The 21,442-nt window shown below is 57.5% G+C and overlaps 1 protein-coding gene across 5 annotated transcripts in view; it reads left to right on the forward strand.

The window, feature by feature from the left end:
* CHD3 (chromodomain helicase DNA binding protein 3) overlaps nucleotides 1–21,442 on the forward strand; it is a 58,766-nt gene that overhangs the window by 16,696 nt on the left and 20,628 nt on the right. For 2 of the 5 annotated variants that reach the window (XM_054049508.1, XM_054049512.1), the window contains exons 4-16: nucleotides 2,623–2,747; nucleotides 10,686–10,924; nucleotides 11,866–11,996; nucleotides 12,688–12,835; nucleotides 13,685–13,747; nucleotides 15,218–15,393; nucleotides 15,910–16,143; nucleotides 16,826–17,029; nucleotides 17,207–17,418; nucleotides 18,303–18,434; nucleotides 18,800–18,899; nucleotides 20,736–20,927; nucleotides 21,239–21,439. In XM_054049508.1, the coding sequence (XP_053905483.1) occupies nucleotides 2,623–2,747; nucleotides 10,686–10,924; nucleotides 11,866–11,996; nucleotides 12,688–12,835; nucleotides 13,685–13,747; nucleotides 15,218–15,393; nucleotides 15,910–16,143; nucleotides 16,826–17,029; nucleotides 17,207–17,418; nucleotides 18,303–18,434; nucleotides 18,800–18,899; nucleotides 20,736–20,927; nucleotides 21,239–21,439 (2,157 nt within the window). The remainder of the gene's footprint in view (nucleotides 1–2,622; nucleotides 2,748–10,685; nucleotides 10,925–11,865; nucleotides 11,997–12,687; nucleotides 12,836–13,684; nucleotides 13,748–15,217; nucleotides 15,394–15,909; nucleotides 16,144–16,825; nucleotides 17,030–17,206; nucleotides 17,419–18,302; nucleotides 18,435–18,799; nucleotides 18,900–20,735; nucleotides 20,928–21,238; nucleotides 21,440–21,442) is intronic. The other 3 variants (XM_054049509.1, XM_054049513.1, XM_054049511.1) reach the window with 2 other exon arrangements.

Genomic DNA, 21,442 nt, shown 5'->3' on the forward strand with positions numbered 1-21,442 from the left:
CCCTACCCCGGTGGCCCTCTGCACGTATAGGGGAAATCATCGCCTGGATCCGTTTCACGGGCTGGAGCCGATATTCCCATAGACTGTGAAGCCAGATGGGGCCACCAGGTTTCATAGAATAGAATATCAGGGTTGGAAGGGACCTCAGGAGGTATTTAGTCCAACCCCCTGCTCAAAGTAGGACCAATCCTCAGACAGATTTTTGCCCCAGATCCCTAAATGGCCCCCTCAAGGATTGAACTCACAACCCTGGGTTTAGCAGACCAATGCTCAAACCACTGAGCTATCCCTCCCCCAATTCAGTCCAACCTCCTGTCTAGCACAGGCCAGTCACTTCCACCCACTTACCCCTCAACTGAGCCCAAAGATCTAACCATCTCCAGAGACTAACCCGGCAGAGACCGAGATACCCCCACTGCCTGATTTCCCTGCCCTGGCAGGGGATTGATGAGGCAAGATGTCCCCGGAGGATCCCAACAGGCGGTCCACCCCCAAACCTGACGAGCCGTTGGACCCCGCGTGAACAGGGCGGCTGGAGAGAGGGATTCCCAGAGCCGTGGCGGGAGAGCTTAACTGGATTTTAGCGAGCGCCGTTTGGGAGCTTGCCTCAACTCCTTGCTATCCTGTGCATGCAATGAACCGAAGCAGCGGGCCACGGAACGCGCGCAAATGGACGGCGTGGTTAGATCGGCCTGGGCTGACAGCTGCTTCGCTCTGGACAGAGGCCTGTTTGCTAGCAAACTTCTGCCTCAAAATCTGCTTTTTGGCTGATGTTTGGAAAGGGCACAAGGGACATCAGGAGTTAGGTGCATAAACTCTGGTAGGCCCTTCAGCCATTCCAAAGCACCTGCTCTTTCTCAAGATAACTCCCCTATTAGCGGAGTTTCCCTCCTCCCTGTTGTTTCGAAGCTGAGTTTGCCTTGGGACAGAAATCGCCCCTGTCCAAAGCGCTCTGGAACTGCCGTTCTGTCGGACAAGGTGCGGGGCAAATGGATGGCGTTGGGGAAATCCCAAATCTGAAATTGTCCACCAGCAAAATGTTGTGGGTTTGGGGAGAATTTTCCTTTCGAAACCACATTTTTTCTTTTTAATTGAAAATAGTTTGTTCCGATGTTCAGCTTTGGGATTTGGGTTTTTTTTCCCTCTTTCACCCTTTGATTAACCTCCCTGAGAAAAAGTGGGAAGAACCCCCTCCCCAAAACGGGAAATCTGAAAATGGAAAACGGCAACGAAGCAACTGTTTTTTAGTTGAGACCTAGGACAGGCAGGGAACGCCTGAGTCACCAAGTTCGTGTCAGCTACGGCAGGCCCCCAATCAGACACTGGGCAAGGTCCGTCTTCAGACTCATTCGGCTGTCTCCCTCGTGCCCCCCACTGGAAGGCCGTTCCTGACCCTCCCTTCCTCTGATGGGTATAATTCTGCTTCGGAGCTCCAGCCTCAGTTAATCCCCATCTGTTCCACCAAAAATTGAAGTGACATTTCTCATTTTGATTTTCCCGCTTTGGGAGAAATGAAGCATTTAGTCAGTTTTGACAAAATCACATTTTCCAGTGGGAAGTTTTGCATGTGGAAAAAATCGGGAGTGTTTGAAAAGTATAGATTCAGTGGCACCAAAACATTTAACAAATTTGCATCCATTTTGCCAAATAGTTTTGGTCCCCAAGCAAAGTAACAAACAAAAAATTCCTAGGAACAAAAAAAAAGCTGAAAAATTCAAACTGTTTCTAAACGACTTTTCATCTAATACACCTCTACCCCGATATAATGCGACCCGATATAACACAAATCCGGATAGAACGCGGTAATCAAAGCAAGTTCGATATAACGCAGTTTCACCTCTAACGCGGTAAGATATTTTGGCTCCTGAGGACAGCTTTCTATCGAGGTAGAGGTTCATTGAACAAAAATGGTAAATAGGGCTCAAAACTGAAATGAAACATTTTGATTTTTTCAGTTGAAAGCGATTTTCTATTTCTTCATTTCCTGTTGTTTTACTCTGAAAAAATCCAAAATGTTTTGGAAAAAAAAAGTTTGCAGACGAAACGTTTGATTTTTGTTTTCTTCTAAACAACTTTCAAAATTTCCCTTCGTTTTATTTTTTTTAAAATGAAACCTGATGGAAATCGAAACCAATCATTTCATTTCCGGGCAAGCAAAAAGTTGCGTTTGACCCAAAACCGTTGGGTGTTTTTTTTTTTTTTTTTGGAGATGCCGAGAAGTTTGAAAAACTTTATTGCCCATGAACTGGAAAACCGAGAAAGGTCCCCGCTCTTGTTGGGTTTAGTACGTGGCTGGCCATGCACTAGACAGGAGGCTGTGCTGCATGATTTGGTAGAACCTTCTGGCCGTGAATGCTATGGCTCTATTTTGCCCTCTCCCTTTTGCTGCTAATTACTGGATCCTTGGCAATTCAGTATGGATGCTCCATTATATCCTGTCTCTAGCAGGGACGTAGGAGAATGGTAGATCTCTCAGGATTGGATTCTTTAGGATGCCTCTTTGGTGGTCCCTCACGCTTCCTCTCCACGTGCCAATCCTGGGAAACCTCCCACTGGGAGGGCAGGGGTGTATCCTCCTCTTTGGATAGGATCTGGCTAACGGGGAGCTTTTGGCTTGCTCAGCAGGTGGAGCAGAAGTCCTCGGCCCAGCTGCTCATGACCTGGGGGCTGGAAGACGTGGACCACGTATTCTCCGAGGAGGATTATCACACGCTCACCAACTACAAAGCCTTCAGCCAGTTCATGAGGTAAGATCCTGGAGTCTTCGGATTTCCCATTGAATCAGGCTGTAGGGTGGACAGTGGGTGGCAGCTAGGAGTCAGGACACCTGGGTTCTGTTCATGCCCCTGCCCTGTCATTTGACCTCGGGTGGGTCGTCTCCCCTCCCACCCGTTGTCTGGGCAGAGAGGAAGGTTTCTGGACAGGAACTGTACCTCATGCAGCGCCCGGCAGGCCTTCATTGGGATCTCTATGGGGTGGTGGGCCCCATATCTTGGTCAGGTGGGTCTGTCTGGTGCCTGGTGTGATGGGGTCCTGATCTTGGCCAGGGGGGTCTGTGCAGCGCCCAGCACGACGGGGCCCCGATCTCGGTCGGGGCAGGGTGGGAGTTCTGTGCAGCACTGAACTCATGAGCTCGTTAGTAGTGCCTAATGGGGGTGCATGGAGCTGCTCTAGAGCATCTCTGTTCTGGCGGTGGGGTGCTGTCCCAGGTCTGCCTGCCCTATGGCTGGGGAGGAGAAGGATGAAAAGGCTCCCCCAATCCTAAAATATGTCCCCGCTGCTGATCACGACCCTGGACCAAGCCGTCGCCGTCTCCCTCTGCCCCAGCCCCCTTGGCGGCAGCTGCCGCCAGCAGATCCTGAAGCGGGAGGAGGAAGTGGATCCAGTCTCAGCTCCCCCCACGCTCGGAAGCACCAGCTGTTCGGGGAGAAGGAACCCCAAGAAGACCGGTATCCTGTGTCAGTGGAGCCAGGGCTGATTGACACCAGCTGGGTTCTGGCCCCGTTGACTCCAACGGAGAGACGCCCATTGACACCGGCTGGGATCTGGCCCCGTTGACTCCAACGGAGAGACGCCCATTGACACCGGCTGGGATCTGGCCCCGTTGACTCCAACGGAGATACGCCCATTGACACCAGCTGGGGGTCTTTCCTCTGCCGACCCCTGTCACTCTTCAGCCCGCTGTGCTAGGCCCGGAGGAGGGTCAGCCAGGAGACACGGGCTCTGCCATGCCGTCATTACCCCGATGACGCCCCAGCAGCCCGCCTCCGTCATGCCTCACCCATCTGTAGGGACCTGGGCTGAGTGCCTGCTGGCAGAGCCCCAAGAAGCCCGGGAGAATGCCGTGGGGAGCTGGCAGGGTTCACGCTGGCGCCCTTGAGCGAGGGAGTTTGCGGCAGCCAGCTGAGGGGCTGGAGTCAGATCCTAGTCTTGCCAGGGGAGGATCTGCAGCCAAGAAGGCTTCCTTACTGCCTGGCGAGCGCAGCCGGCAGCCGTCCTGGCCGCGGAGAGCGAACACCTCCAGCCCTCCCAGAAAACCCAAGCCGGCGCCAAGTCTATTCAAGTGGAATTCCAGGCCCGGAGCGACGGGAGCCATGGCGGCTGCCAGCTGGTTCCCGGGAGGAATTAAAGGCATCGGTAGTCGCCTAATTAGCCCTCAGAGCGGGTTCCCCGAATAGCAGAAGCACTCAGACTGGAGCTGACTTCTCAGTGTTTTCCATCGGGGGTCTCCTCTCCGGCTTGGCTTCCCGCAGGCCTTTGGAGCGAGTTGGGTGTCTATCGGCTCCTTTCAACTGTGTCAGCTTTGGTCCTTCCCCGGGCCCAGAGATCAGGGGAGCAGCCCTGGATAGCACTGGCGGTTGCGTTTCACCAGGTCCGTTCTTTGCACCCAGCATCCTTTGCGCCGCTGAGGAAGGGACCTGGTCGGATCCACTTCAGAGGATTGGCTGAGGCGCCGACTACTGGGGACCACCCCACAGACCTCCCAGCTGGGAGGTAGGAGATGTGCGTTCTGCCCACCTCCCCCGTGTCTCAGTTTCCCTGTTTGTAAAACAGGGATAATATTCGTCCTGGTCCTTTGCAAAGGACCCCCACCACTCAGGATGGAACAATGCTGCTGGGACCGATTGCCTCTAGGGCCCGAACCAGAATATCCCCACAAGCGGTGGCCTTTTTCCCTACTCCCCGAGGCCGTAGCTGGGCTGGGAGCGCCACCTGGTGTCTGATTTGACAAATCAGCTCTTTCTGTGAGTTGGATCTCGAGAGGTCTGGCCTCCACTAGGCCAGTCCACTGTGGGCGGACATGGAGAACAATTGGTCCCCGTCCTTTTTATAACAACCGTCTTATGGCTTTGAAGACTGCGACCGAGTCTTCTCTTCCCAAGACCTTTCCAGACTACGGTGTCCCTTGCAGGAGTCTGATTTGTCTTGTGTACCCCCACGTTTCATTTCACTTAAAAACTACTTGCGTACAAAATCCCACATAAACATACCAAAGTGTCACAGTGCGCTACTACTGAACATGTTCTGTTGTTCTCATTTTCACCGATATCATTATAAAATACATCGGTTGGAATCTAAATATTGTGCATATATTTGCATACAGTCTATAGAGCAGTATATAAAGACGTCGCCGTATGACATTTTCGTTTGTACTCACGTCGCTCGTGCGTTTTATGTATGGGTGGCCACTTTATATCCGCAAACTGTGTTTGTGAATCATAGAATCATAGAAGATTAGGGTTGGAGGAGGTCTCAGGAGGTATCTAGTCCAACCCCCTGCTCAACGCAGGACCAATCCTAACTAAATCATTCCAACCAGGGCTTTGTCAAGCCAGGCCTTAAAAACTTCTAAGGAAGGAGATTCCACCACCTCCCTAGGGAACCCATTCCAGTGCTTCACCACCCTCCTAGTGAAATAGTGTTTCCTAATATCCAACCTACACCTCCCCCACTGCAACTTGAGACCATTGCTCCTTGTTCTGTCATCTGCCACCACTGAGAACAGTCTAGATCCATTCTCTTTGGAACCCCCCTTCAGGTAGTTGAAGACTGCTATCAAATCCCTGCTCACTCTTCTCTTCTGCAGACTAAACAATCCCAGTTCCCTCAGCCTCTCCTTGTAAGTCATGTGCCCCAGCCCCCTGATCATTTTTGTTGCCCTCTGGACTCTCTCCAATTTGTCCACATGTGTAGTGGGGGGCCCAAAACTGGAAGCTTGTGTAGTGGGGGGCCCAAAACTGGAAGCAATACTCCAGATGTGGCCTCACCAGTGCTGAATAGAGGGGAATAATCACGTCCCTCGATCTGCTGGCAATGCTCCTACTAATATAGCCCAAAATGCCGTTGGCCTTCTTGGCAATGAGGGCACACTGCTGACTCATATCCAGCTTCTCGTCCACTGTAATCCCCAGGTCCTTTTCTGCAGAACTGCCGCTTAGCCAGTTGGTCCCCAGCCTGTAGCAGTGCCTGGGATTCCGCATAGGTCACGTTTTTTCTAAAGCCCTGAGCGTTTTGTTGTTGTTGCTCTTCTCTGGATTCTCTCCAGTTTGGCCACGTGGCTGTTAAAGCCCAAAATGGGACGCAGTCCTTCAGCTTGGCAGTGCGGAACAGTCGCCGTGTCACGATCCCTTGGTGTGCTCTGTAAAAACGGGGTGCGACTCCGAACTGATCCTTTATCAACAGGATCGGGCTGTCGTTCTAACCGGAATCATAGACGAGATCTCGGGAGGTCGCCTAGTCCAGTCCCCCGCACTCCTGGCGGAAGTAAGTATTATCTAGACCATCCCTGACGGGCATTTGTCTAATGAAGAGGGGAATACAGATGATGTGTGTGCTACAGAGCAGAAATGCGTCACAAAGAGAGGGGGCGTTGCCCCTCTTAAAACCCAGATGGTTGTTTCCGTTCAGAGGAGAAATGGATGATAGAAGTCAGATATCCTCTTAGGTGCCGGGTGAGTAAAAGCGTGGGTGGTGCCTTTTTTTTTTTATTGCTCTCCCTGTTCCTTCCACCTGGCTATGCCACTGCTAGCCAGCCCTGTGGCCCAAGGAGCTCTGTCCCTTGGCCTCCTCCTAGGACACGACTTCCTTTCTCTCGCTTTCCGCTGGCTTGCTGTCACTCTCTCTCTCCCACGCACACTGCAACCAAATCAATCCCATGGAAACACCCTTAGCTTTTGCTCTGCATTGCTTTGGGCATTGGCTTCCTGTTCTTTCAACTCTCACTGCATAGAGGGATATTTAATTGCTCCTTTGGTTTAGCCCTATGAGCCTTGGCATTGGCCAGTGTTGCATGTTTCAGATGCAATAAAACCGCCATTAGAAAATACCTGCCCAGAAGGGAAATTTCATCCTCTCTATTTGTGTTTATGCCCTTTCTCCTGTCTGATGAGATCATATAAATGTCTGAGTGTGCGCAACAGGGTAGCAACTCCTCAGCCTCTCGGTGTATCCCACTACAGCGGGACAGAGCACCACCCTGACCGGGTGTGGGCCATCCATCTAAATGAAACGTTTGGGCTCATTTGGAATGTCGGGTCATTTCTTTTCCCTTGATGCGAACAATTCGGTGAAACCAACACCAATTCACCAAATGTTCATCGGCGACGCCAAATCCGTGGTGGGAGGGGAGGGGGGGCTTTTTGGCTGAAAATTTTTGCCCAGCGTTCTTCTAAGGGCCTCTCCTATTCCAAGTAGGTTTTGAGATGTCAGTGTTTTATCTACTAGCTGACCTATCTCTCGAGTGGGGCTTCACATGTGACTAAGTCTCCATTATCTCTGCCTAATGTGCTTCTCGCCACTTAGCTAGTGCATTAGGAGGCAGGGTGGTAAATTATTCAGACTGAAGGACAGGTGTCAACATAAAAGAACAAAGAACATCCTTCTTCCCTGTTTTGCCAGCACTTAACAGACACACCCGGTGACCGAGATCAGGGTCCCTGGGGTGCAGGGTGCTGCACAGACACATAGCGAGAGAGACTGTCCCAGACCCCAAAGTGCTTACAGCCTAAATAGGCAAAACAATGGGGTGCGAGGGGAAACCGAGGCACAGAGCAGAGCAGGGAGTCTCTCGAAGTCGTGGAGCTGGGACCAGAACCCAGGCGTCCTGCGTCCCAGTCGGTCCCCCGTGCACTAGCCCATACCGCCGCCTTCTCTTGCCCTTCGTTCGTGACCTGGCCCCGTCGGGTTCCCACCGCGATTTGGGGCGTCTGGGTTCTGTTGTGATACAACTCTGCAGCCGAGGCGACGGTTTGCTAACTTGCAAGCTCCAGCGGCTTGCAATGAGTCTCCCCGCCTGGGAATTTGGAGGTCTGGGGGTTGCTGACGCCCGGGACCTTTCTCTGGGCCTGTTTCCCGACGCTCTAAAGTAGAAGTAATGAGGAACACTACTTCAAGCAAAGCCTGTGCTGGTGCAGATTGGTATCGGTGCAGGCTCTGGCTGCTTTCTTAACTTTGTGAACACAGAAATATGCTTGTGATCCTAAAGTCTCAGCACCTTCGGTGCTGTTTTGCTGGTGAGCCGCTGTAGAGTCAGCTTCTGCTTCCTTTGCTGCCGGTGTAAATCTGGAATGTCTCCCTTGGCTTCAGGGATTGATGCCGGGGTAATGGAGGGAGAGGAATTTAACGCTCCGGGCGTGTTTCTCCTCTGACCTGGCTGTGAATCAGTTGCACTCCCAAATCGCGACTTTCATTTCAAAAGCAAAACCAAAGTCTGGCGCTTTTACGGCAGCCCAGAAAACACTTGCTTCACTCTGAGGGTTATCCAAGGCAGCCTGAGTCTGCAGAGAGCCTGAAACCAAATCCACGTTGGGTGTGAACTGCCCCTAACGTGACTGACCCAGGCACATCTGCCTGAGAGGATAGCACTGGGGGGGAGGGAGCTGCCCGGAGATTAGCTGGTGTCTGCAGAGAGCCTGAGCCAGTTGCTCAGAGAGGTGTTGAACTAAGCCTGTGCGTCTCCGCGGGTGCTAACTCCGATGGCAGGGACGGCATCGGTGCCGACTTTGTGGGTGCGCCAGGTCTGGAGCACCCACGGGAAAGAAAATTGTGCCGGCAGCCCCGCTGACCAGCTCCTCCGCCTCCTCGCCAGCGCCTCCCACCTGCCAGTGATCAGCTGTTCGGCAGCATGCAGGAGGCACTGGGGGGAGGCAGAGGAGTGGGAGCAGGAAGAGGCGGGGCAGGTGCTTGGGAAATAGGTGGAGCGGGGGTGGGACCTGTGGCAGAGCAGGGGCAGGAAGAGGTGGTGGGGAGAGGCGGGGCAGGGGTGGAAAGAGGTGGGGATGGAAGAGGCAGCAGGAGGGGCTTGGTGGAAAGGGGTGGAGTGGGTGCAGGGCCTGGGGCAGACCAGGGGCGGGAAGAGGCAGGGTAGGGGCAGGAGGAGGCGGAGAGGGGGCAGAGCGGGGTCGGGAAGAGACGAGGTGGGGGCAGGAAGAAGTGGAGGGGGAAAGAGCGGGGGCAGGAAGAGGCGGAGGGGGGCAGAATGGGTCGGGAAAAGGCGAGGTGGGGGCAGGAAGAGGCGGAGGGGGCAGAATGGGTCGGGAAGAGGCGAGGTGGGGGCAGGAAGAGGCGGAGGGGGGCAGAATGGGTCAGGAAGAGGCGAGGTGGGGTTGGGAAGAGGCGAGGTGGGGGCAGGAAGAGGTGGAGGGGGGCAGAGCGGGGTCGGGAAGAGGCAAGGTGGGGGCAGAAAGAGGTGGAGAGAGGGCAGAGCGGGGTCAGGAAGAGGCGAGGCTGGGGCAGAAGGAGGTGGAGAAAGGGCAGAGCGGGGGCAGGAAGAGGCGGGACGGGGCAGGAAGAGGCGGAGAGGGGGCAGAGCGGGGTTGGGAAGAGGCGAGGTGGGGGCAGGAAGAGGCGGAGGGGGGCAGAATGGGTCGGGAAGAGGCGAGGTGGGGTCGGGAAGAGGCGAGGTGGGGGCGGGAAGAGGTGGAGAGGGGGCAGAGCGTGGTCAGGAAGAGGCGAGGCCGGGGCAGGAAGAGGCGGAGAGGGGGCAGAGCGGGGTTGGGAAGAGGCAATGTGGGGGCAGGAAGAGGTGGAGGGGGGCAGAATGGGTCGGGAAGAGGCGAGGTGGGGGCAGGAAGAGGTGGAGGGGGGCAGAGCGGGGTCGGGAAGAGGTGGAGGGGGGCAGAGCGGGGTCGGGAAGAGGCAAGGTCGGGGCAGGAAGAGGTGGAGACGGGGCAGAGCAGGGTCAGGAAGAGGCGAGGTCGGGGCAGGAAGAGATGGAGAGGGGGCAGAGCAGGGTCAGGAAGAGGCGAGGCCGGGGCAGGAAGAGGCGGAGAGGGGGCAGAGCGGGGTCGGGAAGAGGTGAGGTGGGGGCAGGAAGAGGCAGAGAGGGGGCAGAATGGGTCGGGAAGAGGCAATGTGGGGGCAGGAAGAGGTGGAGGGGGGCAGAATGGGTCGGGAAGAGGCGAGGTGGGGGCAGGAAGAGGTGGAGGGGGGCAGAGCGGGGTCGGGAAGAGGTGGAGGGGGGCAGAGCGGGGTCGGGAAGAGGCAAGGTCGGGGCAGGAAGAGGTGGAGAGGGGGCAGAGCAGGGTCAGGAAGAGGCGAGGTCGGGGCAGGAAGAGATGGAGAGGGGGCAGAGCAGGGTCAGGAAGAGGCGAGGCCGGGGCAGGAAGAGGCGGAGAGGGGGCAGAGCGGGGTCGGGAAGAGGTGAGGTGGGGGCAGGAAGAGGCAGAGAGGGGGCAGAATGGGTCGGGAAGAGGCGAGGTGGAGGCAGGAAGAGGTGGAGGGGGGCAGAATGCGTTGGGAAGAGGTGAGGTGGGGGCAAGAAGAGGTGGAAAGGGGGCAGAATGGGGTGGGAAGAGGCGGGGAGGAGCAGAGTGGGGGCAGGAAGAGGCGGGGCGAGGGCGGGAAGAGGTGGAGAGGCGGCAGAATGGGGTGGGGCGAGGCTGGGAAGAGGCAGGGCGGGGCAGGGGCAGGAAGAGGCGGTGAGGGGCAGAGTGGGGGCAGGAAGAGGCGGGGTGGGGACGGGAAGAGGCAGGGCGGGGGCAGGAAGGGGGAGGGGCGGATCAGGGCTCGAGCACAGCCGGGAACTCTTGGCAGAGCAGCGGAGTGACCCATGCCGCTGCTCGTCGCAGGGAGCCTGCAGGGGGTGTGGGGCGCTCAGTTCTGGAGTGGGGAGGGGGGACTCTGCTCCCAAAGGCCCAGCCGCCGCCGCACTCACCCTCCCCCCCGTTTTGTCTCATGCCGCACAGGCCTCTCATTGCCAAAAAGAACCCCAAGATCCCCATGTCCAAGATGATGACCATCCTGGGCGCCAAGTGGCGGGAGTTCAGCGCCAACAACCCCTTCAAGGGCTCGGCAGCGGCTGTGGCGGCGGCAGCAGCGGCGGCGGCAGCTGCCGTGGCTGAGCAGGTGTCGGCCGCCGTCTCGGCCGTGACTACCGAGCCGCAGCCCGCTCCCATCCGCAAAGCCAAAACCAAAGAAGGGAAAGGTGAGTCGCCCGGGTTCCCGTTCCGCTTGTCTCCTGTGGGGTGAGGGAGGGGGTTGGACTACATCTCCCAGGATGCACCAGGGCCAGGGACTATGATGATGCACTGCTTCTCCTCCCCCAAGACCATGGGGGAGCATTATGGGGGATGTAATCCCACCAGGGACCCCAGACTACAGAGGGGAAGGGGCGCATGAAGCACCCACCACTACAATACCCACAATGCTTCTTGCCCAGGTATGCCCATGATGCACCCCTTCTCCAAGACCACGGTGCATCATGGGATATGTAGTCTGACCAGGAATATTGGCCTATAGAGGACAATAGCTGCATGGGGCACCTGCAACTACAATTCCCATGATGCATCAGGGCAGGGAGAGGAAAGGCCCTGTGTCTCATTCCCCTCCCCACCCACCTGGACTCCTGGGTTCTCTCCCCAGCTCTGGGAGGGGAGGGGGGGCTGGTGGGTTAGAGCAGGGGGGGCTGGGAGCCCGGACTCCTGGGTTCTCTCCCTGGCTCTGGGAGGGGAGTGGGGGCTAGTGGTTAGAGCAGGGGGGGCTGGGAGCCAGGACTCCTGGGTTCTCTCCCTGGCTCTGGGAGGGGAGTGGGGGCTAGTGGGTTAGAGCAGGGGGGGCTGGGAGCCAGGACTCCTGGGTTCTCTCCCTGGCTCTGGGAGGGGAGTGGGGGCTAGTGGTTAGAGCAGGGGGGGCTGGGAGCCCGGATGACTGAGTTCTCTCCCCAGCTCGGGGAGGGGAGGGGGCGCTGGTGGGTTGGGGCGGCTGGGAGCCCGGACTCCTGGGTTCTACCCCCAGCTGCTTGCGTTGTGACCTAGGGCTGGTCCCTTCCTCGTGCCTCAGTTTCCCCTTCTGAGACAGGAGGCCGGCCATGCCTGTCCAGGAGGTGGATTTGGAGCCTTTGATCCATCTCACTTTCTTTGACAAAAGGGCCGGGTCACAAAAGGCGGAGCAAGAGCCCTCGCGTGCCGGAGATGAAGAGGAAGATGAAGGGGAAGAGGATGGCTCCCCTGAAGATCAAGCTGGGCATGATCGGGGGGAAGCGGAAGAAGAGCAGCTCTGTAAGCCACGCCCCTGGGGGCCGTGGGTGTGGGGGGAGCCAGGGGTGGGGGCTGGGTGGTCAGGAGGGTGGTCACGCCGGTCCCCAACTCTCACGAGGTCTCCCCGGCTCGAATCCATGCTTCAAAATAACCGGGCTGGGACTCGGGGCACCCTACTGACCCATGCTCCAGCAGGGTCCTACGTCCCAAGTCCCGAGAGAAGCCCACTTGCCTTCGGCGCTTCCTGCCGTCACACCTCCGTCACGACCTGCTGCCCTGCCCTCCCGGCTTTCGGTAACCCCTGGGGGAAACTGAAGCATGCAGGTGCAGCCTTCGGACTCGACGTTAAGAGCATTCCCAGGCGAGTGCTGACCCAGGAGGCTGGGAAAAGCCTCCGTGGTGCGAAGAACTGCGGGCCGCAGTGCCCGAGTATTTGCAGTAACGGGTCCCAACAGGCGGGCTTTTTATCCCCGGCCTCGGGGCGCCGGGTAGGACACGGCCTGTCCCAGCTGGGTCTCATGTGCGACCGCGGGGGCCCCACTAATCCGTGGCCCTGGTCTCTTCGGTCCCACAGATGCCCCTCCTGTGCCAGGTCTCGGGGGAGGTTCGATGACCCCACGTGACCCGCCATCCGTCCCCGTTCCCCCCGCCCCCTCCTGTTTGCGCCTCTGGCCGAGCCCCTCCTAACGAGGGCCGCTCTGGTTATGTACAGCATGTGTTTCAGAGCGACGAGGTGGGCGAGATGGAGGAGGAGTCTGATGTCGACAACTCCAGCGTCCACAGCTCCTCGGTGCGCTCCGACAGCTCGGGGCGGGTCAAGAAACTCAAGCGGGGTCGACCCGGCAGGAAAAGGAAGAAGGGTGAGCGTGGCCCTGGCAGCTGGGCGGGAGGAGCTTTCTGGCCAGTGGTGGGGCTTCTCAGGGTGAGAGGAGCTTTTCCCCAGGGGGCAGAGCAGATATGTCCATTGGAATGACAGCCCGTGGGCCGAAATTGATTGAGAGACGCTCCAGCTGTCGCCGGCTTGCAGCAGAGGGGTTTGTAGTGTACCAGAGAGGACTAGATGGGCCCAGGGGTCAGAGCCGGTGTGCCAGAGGGCGTGCTGGGAGACCGGGCTAGATGGGCCCAGGGGTCAGAGCCGGCGTGCCGGGAGACTGGGCTAGATGGGCACAGGGGTCAGAGCCGGCGTGCAGGGGACCGGGCTAGATGGGCCCAGGGGTCAGAGCCGGCGTGCAGGGGACCGGGCTAGATGGGCCCAGGGGTCAGAGCCGGTGTGCCAGAGGGCATGCCGGGAGACCGCGCTAGATGGTCTAACTCGGGCCAGCAGTCCCTAAGATGTAGCTCGCCCCGGCTTGTGCAAAAAGGCCCCGGTAGCTTACAACTGTGATTCAGTGCGATATGTGTAGTATTCAAATACTTGACGTGCATCAGTCCAGGATCCCAAGGTAGACAAGCTGGGATGTCGGCCATTCACTTCCGTGCTTCAGGGCATGAGCTGTCTGAGGGGGTCAGGTAGCATCTTCCGGCATTCCTTAAAACGGAAAGGTCCCATGTCTCATTCCGTGCCTTCCTGTGCCAGGCAATTCCTGCCCTGGGGCCGGATGGGAGCCAGCGCCCCCTAGAGGGGACAGGCCCCTGCCCCATTCCCCACCCCCCTGAGCTAGCCTGTGGGTACGACAGTGATGCAAACTCTGACCGTTATTGTATTACAGCGATCTCTGCAATCCCAGTCCAGGATCGGGGGCCCGTGGTGCTGGGCGCTGCGCAGACGCATGGTGAGAGGCTGCACCCCACCCAGACGAGCTGTTCCAAGGCTGGGGAGGGATCGTGGTATCTCGTCTGACCTCCTTGGGGGACACTTCCCTGAAGGAATTTGAGTGGTTGAACCAGAGCGTCTCTAGTTCCTATAATAACAGACTTTAACTCCTATCTAGTGCTTTCCAGCAGCAGATCTCAAAGTGCTTTCCACAGGAGATTGGTGTCATTATGCCCATTTAGAGAAAGGGAAACTGAGGCACGAGGCAGCAAATTGCCCAGTGCCAAGCTGGGAACAGAACCCAGTTCTCCTGTGTCCCGGTTCAGTGGGTTTCTAGCTTGTTTTGGTAAATTTCACATTTCAAATTGGGGTTTTTTTATCTATTATTATTTTTTTTTTAGTTAAGTAGCCTGTAGAGAAGCCCTGAATAGATAGAGGCTAAGTGGGGAAACTGAAGCACAGAGGAAGTGACTTAACGCAGCTGGGCAGGGATAAAGCTCTCCCATGTCCTCCATCGAGCCAGACTTCCTCTGCTCCTAGTACGGACAATGCGGGAATCTTTCGATGAATTGTTTCTTCATCATCGGAAAATGCCGATTTGTGAAATCCAAAAGCATTCAGAACAGGTCGGGCTTGGGGAATTTTTCCGACTCAACCAAAATCCCAAGGCAGAGGGGAGGGGTTCGAAACCGTCGACATGAAAAGTTCCAGTTGGAAACAACTGTTTGTTCAGAAATCTGAGCTAATTAGGCTGTGAGGGGAAAAGCGCTCGCGATTGAAACGAACCATTATGAGATTCTCCAAATGAATCATTTTGATCGTCCCAAAACGGGAAAAAAATTCTGATCGTTCTGTTCTCGATTGGTTTTTTGAGAGGTCACGTTTTCGACCCGATTCAAGGCAGGGAAAAAATACCGTGAACTCTCAAAAATATTCATGGGACAGGAGAAATCTTGAAATCGTGGTTTCCATTCTTTGGTTCGAAATGCCGTTTTGTTTAGAATTCGACTGGGAAAAGGTTGAAGTTGGGAATATTTTCAACATTGAAACTAGTCAAAATCATGAATGTTTTTGAAAGGGAAGCGAATTAGATCCCAAAAGGTGGAAATCAGCCACATTTCAAGCTGATTGGACTGAAAAAGATGCACATTTTCCGCTGGAAGAACGGTCAGAATTGCAAACGCTTTTGAAACATGAGCTAATTGGACTACAAAAAAAGTTTGGAAATGGTCCAAATTGAAACCAAAGTTTTAGAAAGTCGCCAAACAGATTGTTTTGATTGACCCGATGTGAGGAAAAGAGAAAGTTTGCTCAGCCCGCCGCGATCGGTGAACTTCTGAGCTTTTCGGCCTGGCCTGAAACGGGATGGCTGGGTGGGGATCCTGACCTCGCGGGGACGGGAAATCCGTTTCCTGGCCTGCGGGAACGGCGTGTCCCGGGAGGTCTGGGCGCCGCCTTCTGCAGCGTCTACTTTTGTGTCCCCTCCCAGTGCCGGGCGAGGAGGAGGTTGATGGCTACGAGACGGACCACCAGGACTACTGCGAGGTGTGCCAACAGGGTGGCGAGATCATCCTCTGCGACACCTGCCCCAGGGCCTATCACCTGGTGTGTCTGGACCCCGAACTCGACAAGGCGCCCGAGGGCAAATGGAGTTGTCCCCACTGCGTAAGCCACCCCTGTTCCTTCCTGGCTTCCCCCCGCCCCCCTGCCCGCCTAGGTACCATCCCTGTGCCCCGTAGACCCCCCCGCCGCCTTTCCCAGGAGTGCCTGGTGCATTTTGGGTGCTACTGAGAAATCAGTGCCCTTGGAGGCCTGGCACGTGTGATCTGGGCGACCTGAGTGCTGGCGGCTGCTGAAAAGCCGACCAGTCTGACTCGGTTTCCCTGGGCAGGCTGCTCGAATTTGGAGAGAAGAGAGTCCGGCTTTCTCTGAGAGAGGCTATTGATCTCTGCCTGGGCGTGCATCCCGCTGGGTGCCTGGGCCCACGCCTGGCGTCGGGTCCCTGCCTGGGCGTGCGTCCCACTGGGCGCCTGGGCCCACGCCTGGCGTCGGGTCCCTGCCTGGGCATGCGTCCCGCTGGGCGCCTGGGCCCACGCCTGGACGTACGTCTCGCTGGGCGCCTGCGTGTGGCTCGCGCTCTCGGCCTCGCCTGTCTCACCCGCTGCCTCGCTCCCCCCGCAGGAGAAGGAGGGGGTGCAGTGGGAAGCCAAGGAGGAAGACGAGGAGTACGAGGAAGAGCTGGAGGAGGAAGGCGAGAAGGAGGAGGAGGACGACCACATGGAGTACTGCCGGGTCTGCAAGGACGGCGGGGAGCTGCTGTGCTGTGACGCCTGCATCTCCTCCTACCACATCCACTGCCTCAACCCGCCGCTGCCCGAGATCCCCAACGGCGAATGGCTCTGCCCTCGCTGCACGGTAGGGGCCCCCTGTTCCACTCCCTGCGCCGGGGGAGACCCAGGCCCCCTCCCACTGGCCTCCCCGGGCTGAGTACCGAGGGAAAAGCGTCACGGGGAGATCTCTGCATTGTAAAGCGGCTCTGGGGCCTTTTCGTCCTGTGGGATCCCAGAGAGACTGGGAGTTCGTGGACGTGGGGAGAGCTGGAAAAATGGAACAGAGATGCAGCCACCTCTGGGGCGGGGCGGCTGGTTACCCAGGGACCCCTTCCCAGCGCTGAGATGTGGCCACCTCTGGGGCGGGGCGGCTGGTTACCCAGGGACCCCTCATCCAGTGCTGAGATGCAGCCACCTCTGGGGTGGGGCGGCTGGTTACCCAGGGACCCCTCGCCTGGCACTGAGATGTGGCCACCTCTGGGGCGGGGCGGCTGGTTACCCAGGGACCCCTCATCCAGTGCTGAGATGCAGCCACCTCTGGGGTGGGGCATATCAGCTGTTCTGAGGCAGGATGACCAAACCTAACAGGGCCTTTTTAGGACAGGAAGTGGAGTCCTGCCCAGAGTGCAAGGGGGCAGCAGACCCTGCGGGGATCGGGGGGAGCTGGCGCTGAATCCGAGCGGGACCCGGTGCCCGGGTGGGCGTCGGGGGGGGGGGGGGCGGGGGGGGGCGCGGCAGGCCTGACTCTCCCTCCATCCCCTCCGCAGTGCCCTGTGCTGAAGGGCCGGGTCCAGAAGATCCTGCACTGGCGCTGGGGGGAGCCGCCCCCGCCCGTGCTGGTGCCCCGGCCGCCCGACGCCGCCGCGGATGAGCCCTCGCCCAAGGCGCTGCAGGGGCGCTCGGAGCGGGAGTTCTTCGTCAAGTGGGTTGGCCAGTCGTACTGGCACTGCTCCTGGGCCAAGGAGCTGCAGGTAGCTCTCCGGGGGGGGCTGGGGGGATGGGCCGGGAGGGTGTGGGGGCGCGGGATGGGCCAGGGGGTGTTGGGGTGCATGGTGCTCTGTGCGGAGCCTGGCAAAGCCCCAGTAGCTGCCCCGGGGCTCAGCCGGCCGAGCACCTCACCCCCTTTCCTCTCCCTGCCCGGCGCCCAGCTGGAGATCTTCCACCTGGTGATGTACCGCAACTACCAGCGCAAGAATGACATGGACGAGCCGCCCCCGCTAGACTACGGCTCTGGTGAGGACGACGGCAAGAGCGAGAAGCGGAAGAGCAAAGACCCGCTCTATGCCCAGATGGAGGAACGCTTCTACCGCTACGGCATCAAGCCCGAGTGGATGGCCATTCACCGCATCATCAACCACAGGTGGGCCAGGGCGAGGCCCCGGGTGTCCCCGTCTACCCCCTGCACTGCCCCGGGTGTCCCCGTCTGCCCCCCACGCTGCCCTGGGCGTTCCTGTCTGCCCCCCCAGCGCTACCCTAGGTGTCCCCGTCTGCCCCCTGTGCTGCCCTGGATGCCCCCCGTCTGCCCTCCGCGCACTGCCCTGGGTGCCCCCCGTCTGCCCCCTGCGCTGCCCCGGGTGTCCCCGTCTGCCCCCCACGCTGCTCTGGGCGTCCCCGTCTGCCCCCCCGCGCTGCCCTAGGGCCCTGGGCATGCCCCTGTCTGCCCCCCACGCTGCCCTGGGCATGCCCTTGTCTGCCCCCCCCCCCGGGCCCTGGGTGTCCCCGTCTGCCCCCCAGCGCTACCCTGGGTGTCCCCCTCTGCCCCCTATGCTGCCCTGGGTGCCCCCCGTCTGCCCTCCGCGCACTGCCCTGGGTGCCCCCCGTCTGCCCCCTGCGCTGCCCTGGGTGTGCCCCCATCTGCTCCTGCGCTGCCCTGGGGCCCTGGGTGTCTCCCCCTCTCCCGCTGCTCCACCCTCAATGACCCCTGGGCGGCCCCGCGGAGAGCTGGGGACCCTCATTTCTGTCCCCAAAGTCCCCAACACCGCACTGCGCATTGGGCGGGGGGCTGTCAGCTGATTGCCCAGAGCCGCGCAGCCCGTTCCAGCCGCCAGCCCCCATCTCCCTCCAGCACATCCCACCCCCTCCCTCCCCCCGTCCCTCACCGGTTCCCTCCGGCACATCCCACCCCCCCACCCCCGTCCCTCACTGGCTCCCTCCGGCACATCCCACCCCCCCACCCCCGTCCCTCACCGGCTCCCTCCGGCGCATCTCACCGCCCCATCCCTCACTGGCTCCCTCCCTGGGCAGCATCGACAAGAAGGGGAACTACCACTACCTGGTGAAGTGGCGCGACCTGCCCTACGACCAGTCCACGTGGGAGGAGGACGAGATGGCCATCCCCGACTTCGACTTCCACAAGCATGCCTACTGGAGACACAGGTACCCGCCGGGGGGAGCCGGGGAGCCCTGAGAATGGGGGGTCGGCAACCGGCCATCCCCGGCTTTGGCCTTGAAACGAAGCAAAGGTTTTTCTAACCGCCGGCGGAGCCAAGTTCGGGAGTTGCGGGGGGCAAAAAAAACCGAACTGGCTTCTCGATCCGTTTACGGAGGGGACGGGGCGAGGGGTCTGGGGGTGTTCTTCAGCATGGGGCGCAGCTTGCCTGCCGGCATCCTCTGCCCCACGGCTCGCCGATTCCCTGCCATGGCGTGGGGCTTCCGGGGCCCCCCACGCTCTGTCCTGTTCGCCGCCGGTTACCTCTGCCCCGGAGCCAGGTCGATTCCTAACCCGTCTCTCACCTGCCCAGGGAGCTGATCATGGGTGAGGACCCGGCCCAGCCCCGCAGGTACAAGAAGAAGAAGAAGGAGATGCCGTCGGAGGGCCCCCCAAACTCCCCCACCAATGACGTGAGTGTGTGTTTGTGTGTGTGTGCCCCACGCCGTGCCCCCGCGGTTTCCAGGAGGAGGATGCCGGATGCTGGAGGCACCTGGGAGCTGGGGTAACAGGGGGCGCTCCTCCAGTGGAGAACTGAATGGGGCTCGGTGATAGGAGTGTGTGTGTGTGGGGGGGGGGGGGGGATGGTGGGTCACTGACTGTGTGTGTGTGTGTGTGTGTGTGTGTGTGTGTGTGGATGGTTGGTTGGTTGGTTGGTTGGTTGGTTGGTACAACTCCGTGTGTGCAGGGTGGATTTGATTTAAATCAAATCTAGTTAAATCCTGATTTAAATCACTAGTCAGGAAGACTTGATTTAATCATGGTTTTCTACACAAAAGTGCATTCTTGTGGGTTGTTATAACCTCAATACAAATTCTTCACACCTCAGAGCTAGCTGTCGCTTTCGTTTGTAGAAGGTCCACATGATACATTTTTAAACTGATTTATTCTGAAAACTTTCCAGCCGAGTTTTACAGCTTTATCAGAAAATGAATGATTGATGGGTTGGTTATTTCGTTTACCAAAGATAATTGAAGCAGATATTTCTGAAGTCATTGGGAGATGAACTATCTCCAATTCAATTACACCTCTACCCCGATATAATGCTGTCCTCGGGAGCCAAAAAATCTCACTGCGTTACAGGTGAAACTGCGTTATATCGAACTTGCTTTGATCTGCCAGAGCGCACAGCCCTGCCCCCCCCCCCCGGAGCGCTGCTTTACCGTGTTATATCTGAATTCGTGTTATATCATGTCGCGTTATATCAGGGTAGAGGTGTATCTCCAATTCATTAATATTTAGAGGATTTTCTTGCCAGGCTGTATTAGGAGGAGAACATCACCAGACAGACATTTAAATTGTTTTATTTAACTAAAACAACAACATTAAGTATTCTGGATTTTTTTCTTCAATGGCAAACATAATCTTTTAACAAAAAAGCATATGTCCCTCACTTCTCACATTTACCTCCAGACGTCTTCTCCTTGGCCATGTCTATTCCGCCCCCAACAATCTTCTCGTCATTGAACTTTTTGAAACGTTTCACTTTTAGAGAGAGGTCAGGGACTGACTCCGTGGCCACAAATGTGCGGAGGGACAATAGGGTTGAGGTCTCTTATTTCGCACCTCGATATATTAGTTATTTATTTTAAAACATTTTTGCTGCTAACAAGTGTGTTACCTCTGGAGACACAAATCCACAGTTGGAGACCTGCAAAACTAAGCATCTCTGCTGGTATCTTCTAGACTGAGCACTGAGTCCCATTGGGGAGATCGAAAGATTAACCGAAATAATCGATACAAAAGCCTGTGGAACCCCATAAAATTGGGTCCCTAATCCATGAACTATTAGAACTCACTCACAAAACTTTTCTTAAACATTACATGAATATATTGTCTCATACTATAGAATTCAAATTTATAATCCCTATTCCATGATGAGCTATAATGTATCTTAATTAAAATGACCTTTAGATAAAATGCTTTTTGAGAAAAAAAAAACGTATAAAAAAATCCAATTTAAATAAAAATAATCTTTTTTTTTTTTTTTTTGACTTTTCAAAAAAGAATCATTGATTTTTATCCACCCTGCTTGTGTAGGTTTGTGGGTCACTGACTTTGTGTGTGTGTGTGTGTGTAGGTTTGTGGGTGGGATGGTGTGTGGGATGGTTTCTGTGTGTGTGGGGGGGGGTGCTTTGGAGCGTTGTGAGTGCGTGATCTGTGGGGAGGGCCCGCCCTGTCGCATGTGTGTTCGTTCCCGCCGTGATCCCTTGTGCCTCCCATCACCGGCTCCCTTTCTCGCCCTGCAGCCCACGGTGAAGTACGAGACCCAGCCACGGTTCATCACCTCCACAGGTGGGACCCTGCACATGTACCAGCTGGAGGGACTCAACTGGCTGCGCTTCTCCTGGGCCCAGGGCACCGACACCATCCTGGCCGACGAGATGGGCCTCGGCAAGACCATCCAGACCATTGTCTTCCTCTACTCCCTTTACAAGGAGGTAACGTTGCCTGGGGAAACAGCCGCAGAGCCGGCTGCCCCGCCCCAGAGGTGGCTGCATCTCCGCGCTGGCCAAGGGACCCCCGTGTAACCAGCTGCCCCGCCCCAGAGGTGGCTGCATCTCCGCGCCGGGCGAGGGGTCCCTGTATAACCAGCCGCCCAGCCCCAGAGGTGGCTGCATCTCCACTCCAAGCGAGAGCTCCCTGTGTAACCAGCTGCCCCGCCCCAGAGGTGGTCGCATCTCCAGTTCCCTGGATAACCACCCGCTCTTTTCTCTGCCCCCTAACCCGCCGGGTGTCTCTCTCTGCTCAGGGTCACACCAAAGGCCCCTTCCTGGTCAGCGCCCCACTCTCCACCATCATCAACTGGGAGCGGGAGTTCCAGATGTGGGCGCCCAAGTTCTACGTCGTGACGTACACGGGCGACAAGGACAGCCGCTCCATCATCCGTGAGAACGAGTTCTCCTTCGAGGACAATGCCATGAAGGGCGGGAAGAAGGCTTTCAAAATGAAGGCG

The sequence above is a fragment of the Malaclemys terrapin genome, chromosome 15, assembly GCF_027887155.1.
Source record: "Malaclemys terrapin pileata isolate rMalTer1 chromosome 15, rMalTer1.hap1, whole genome shotgun sequence".
NCBI classification, from domain to species: Eukaryota; Metazoa; Chordata; order Testudines; family Emydidae; genus Malaclemys; species Malaclemys terrapin.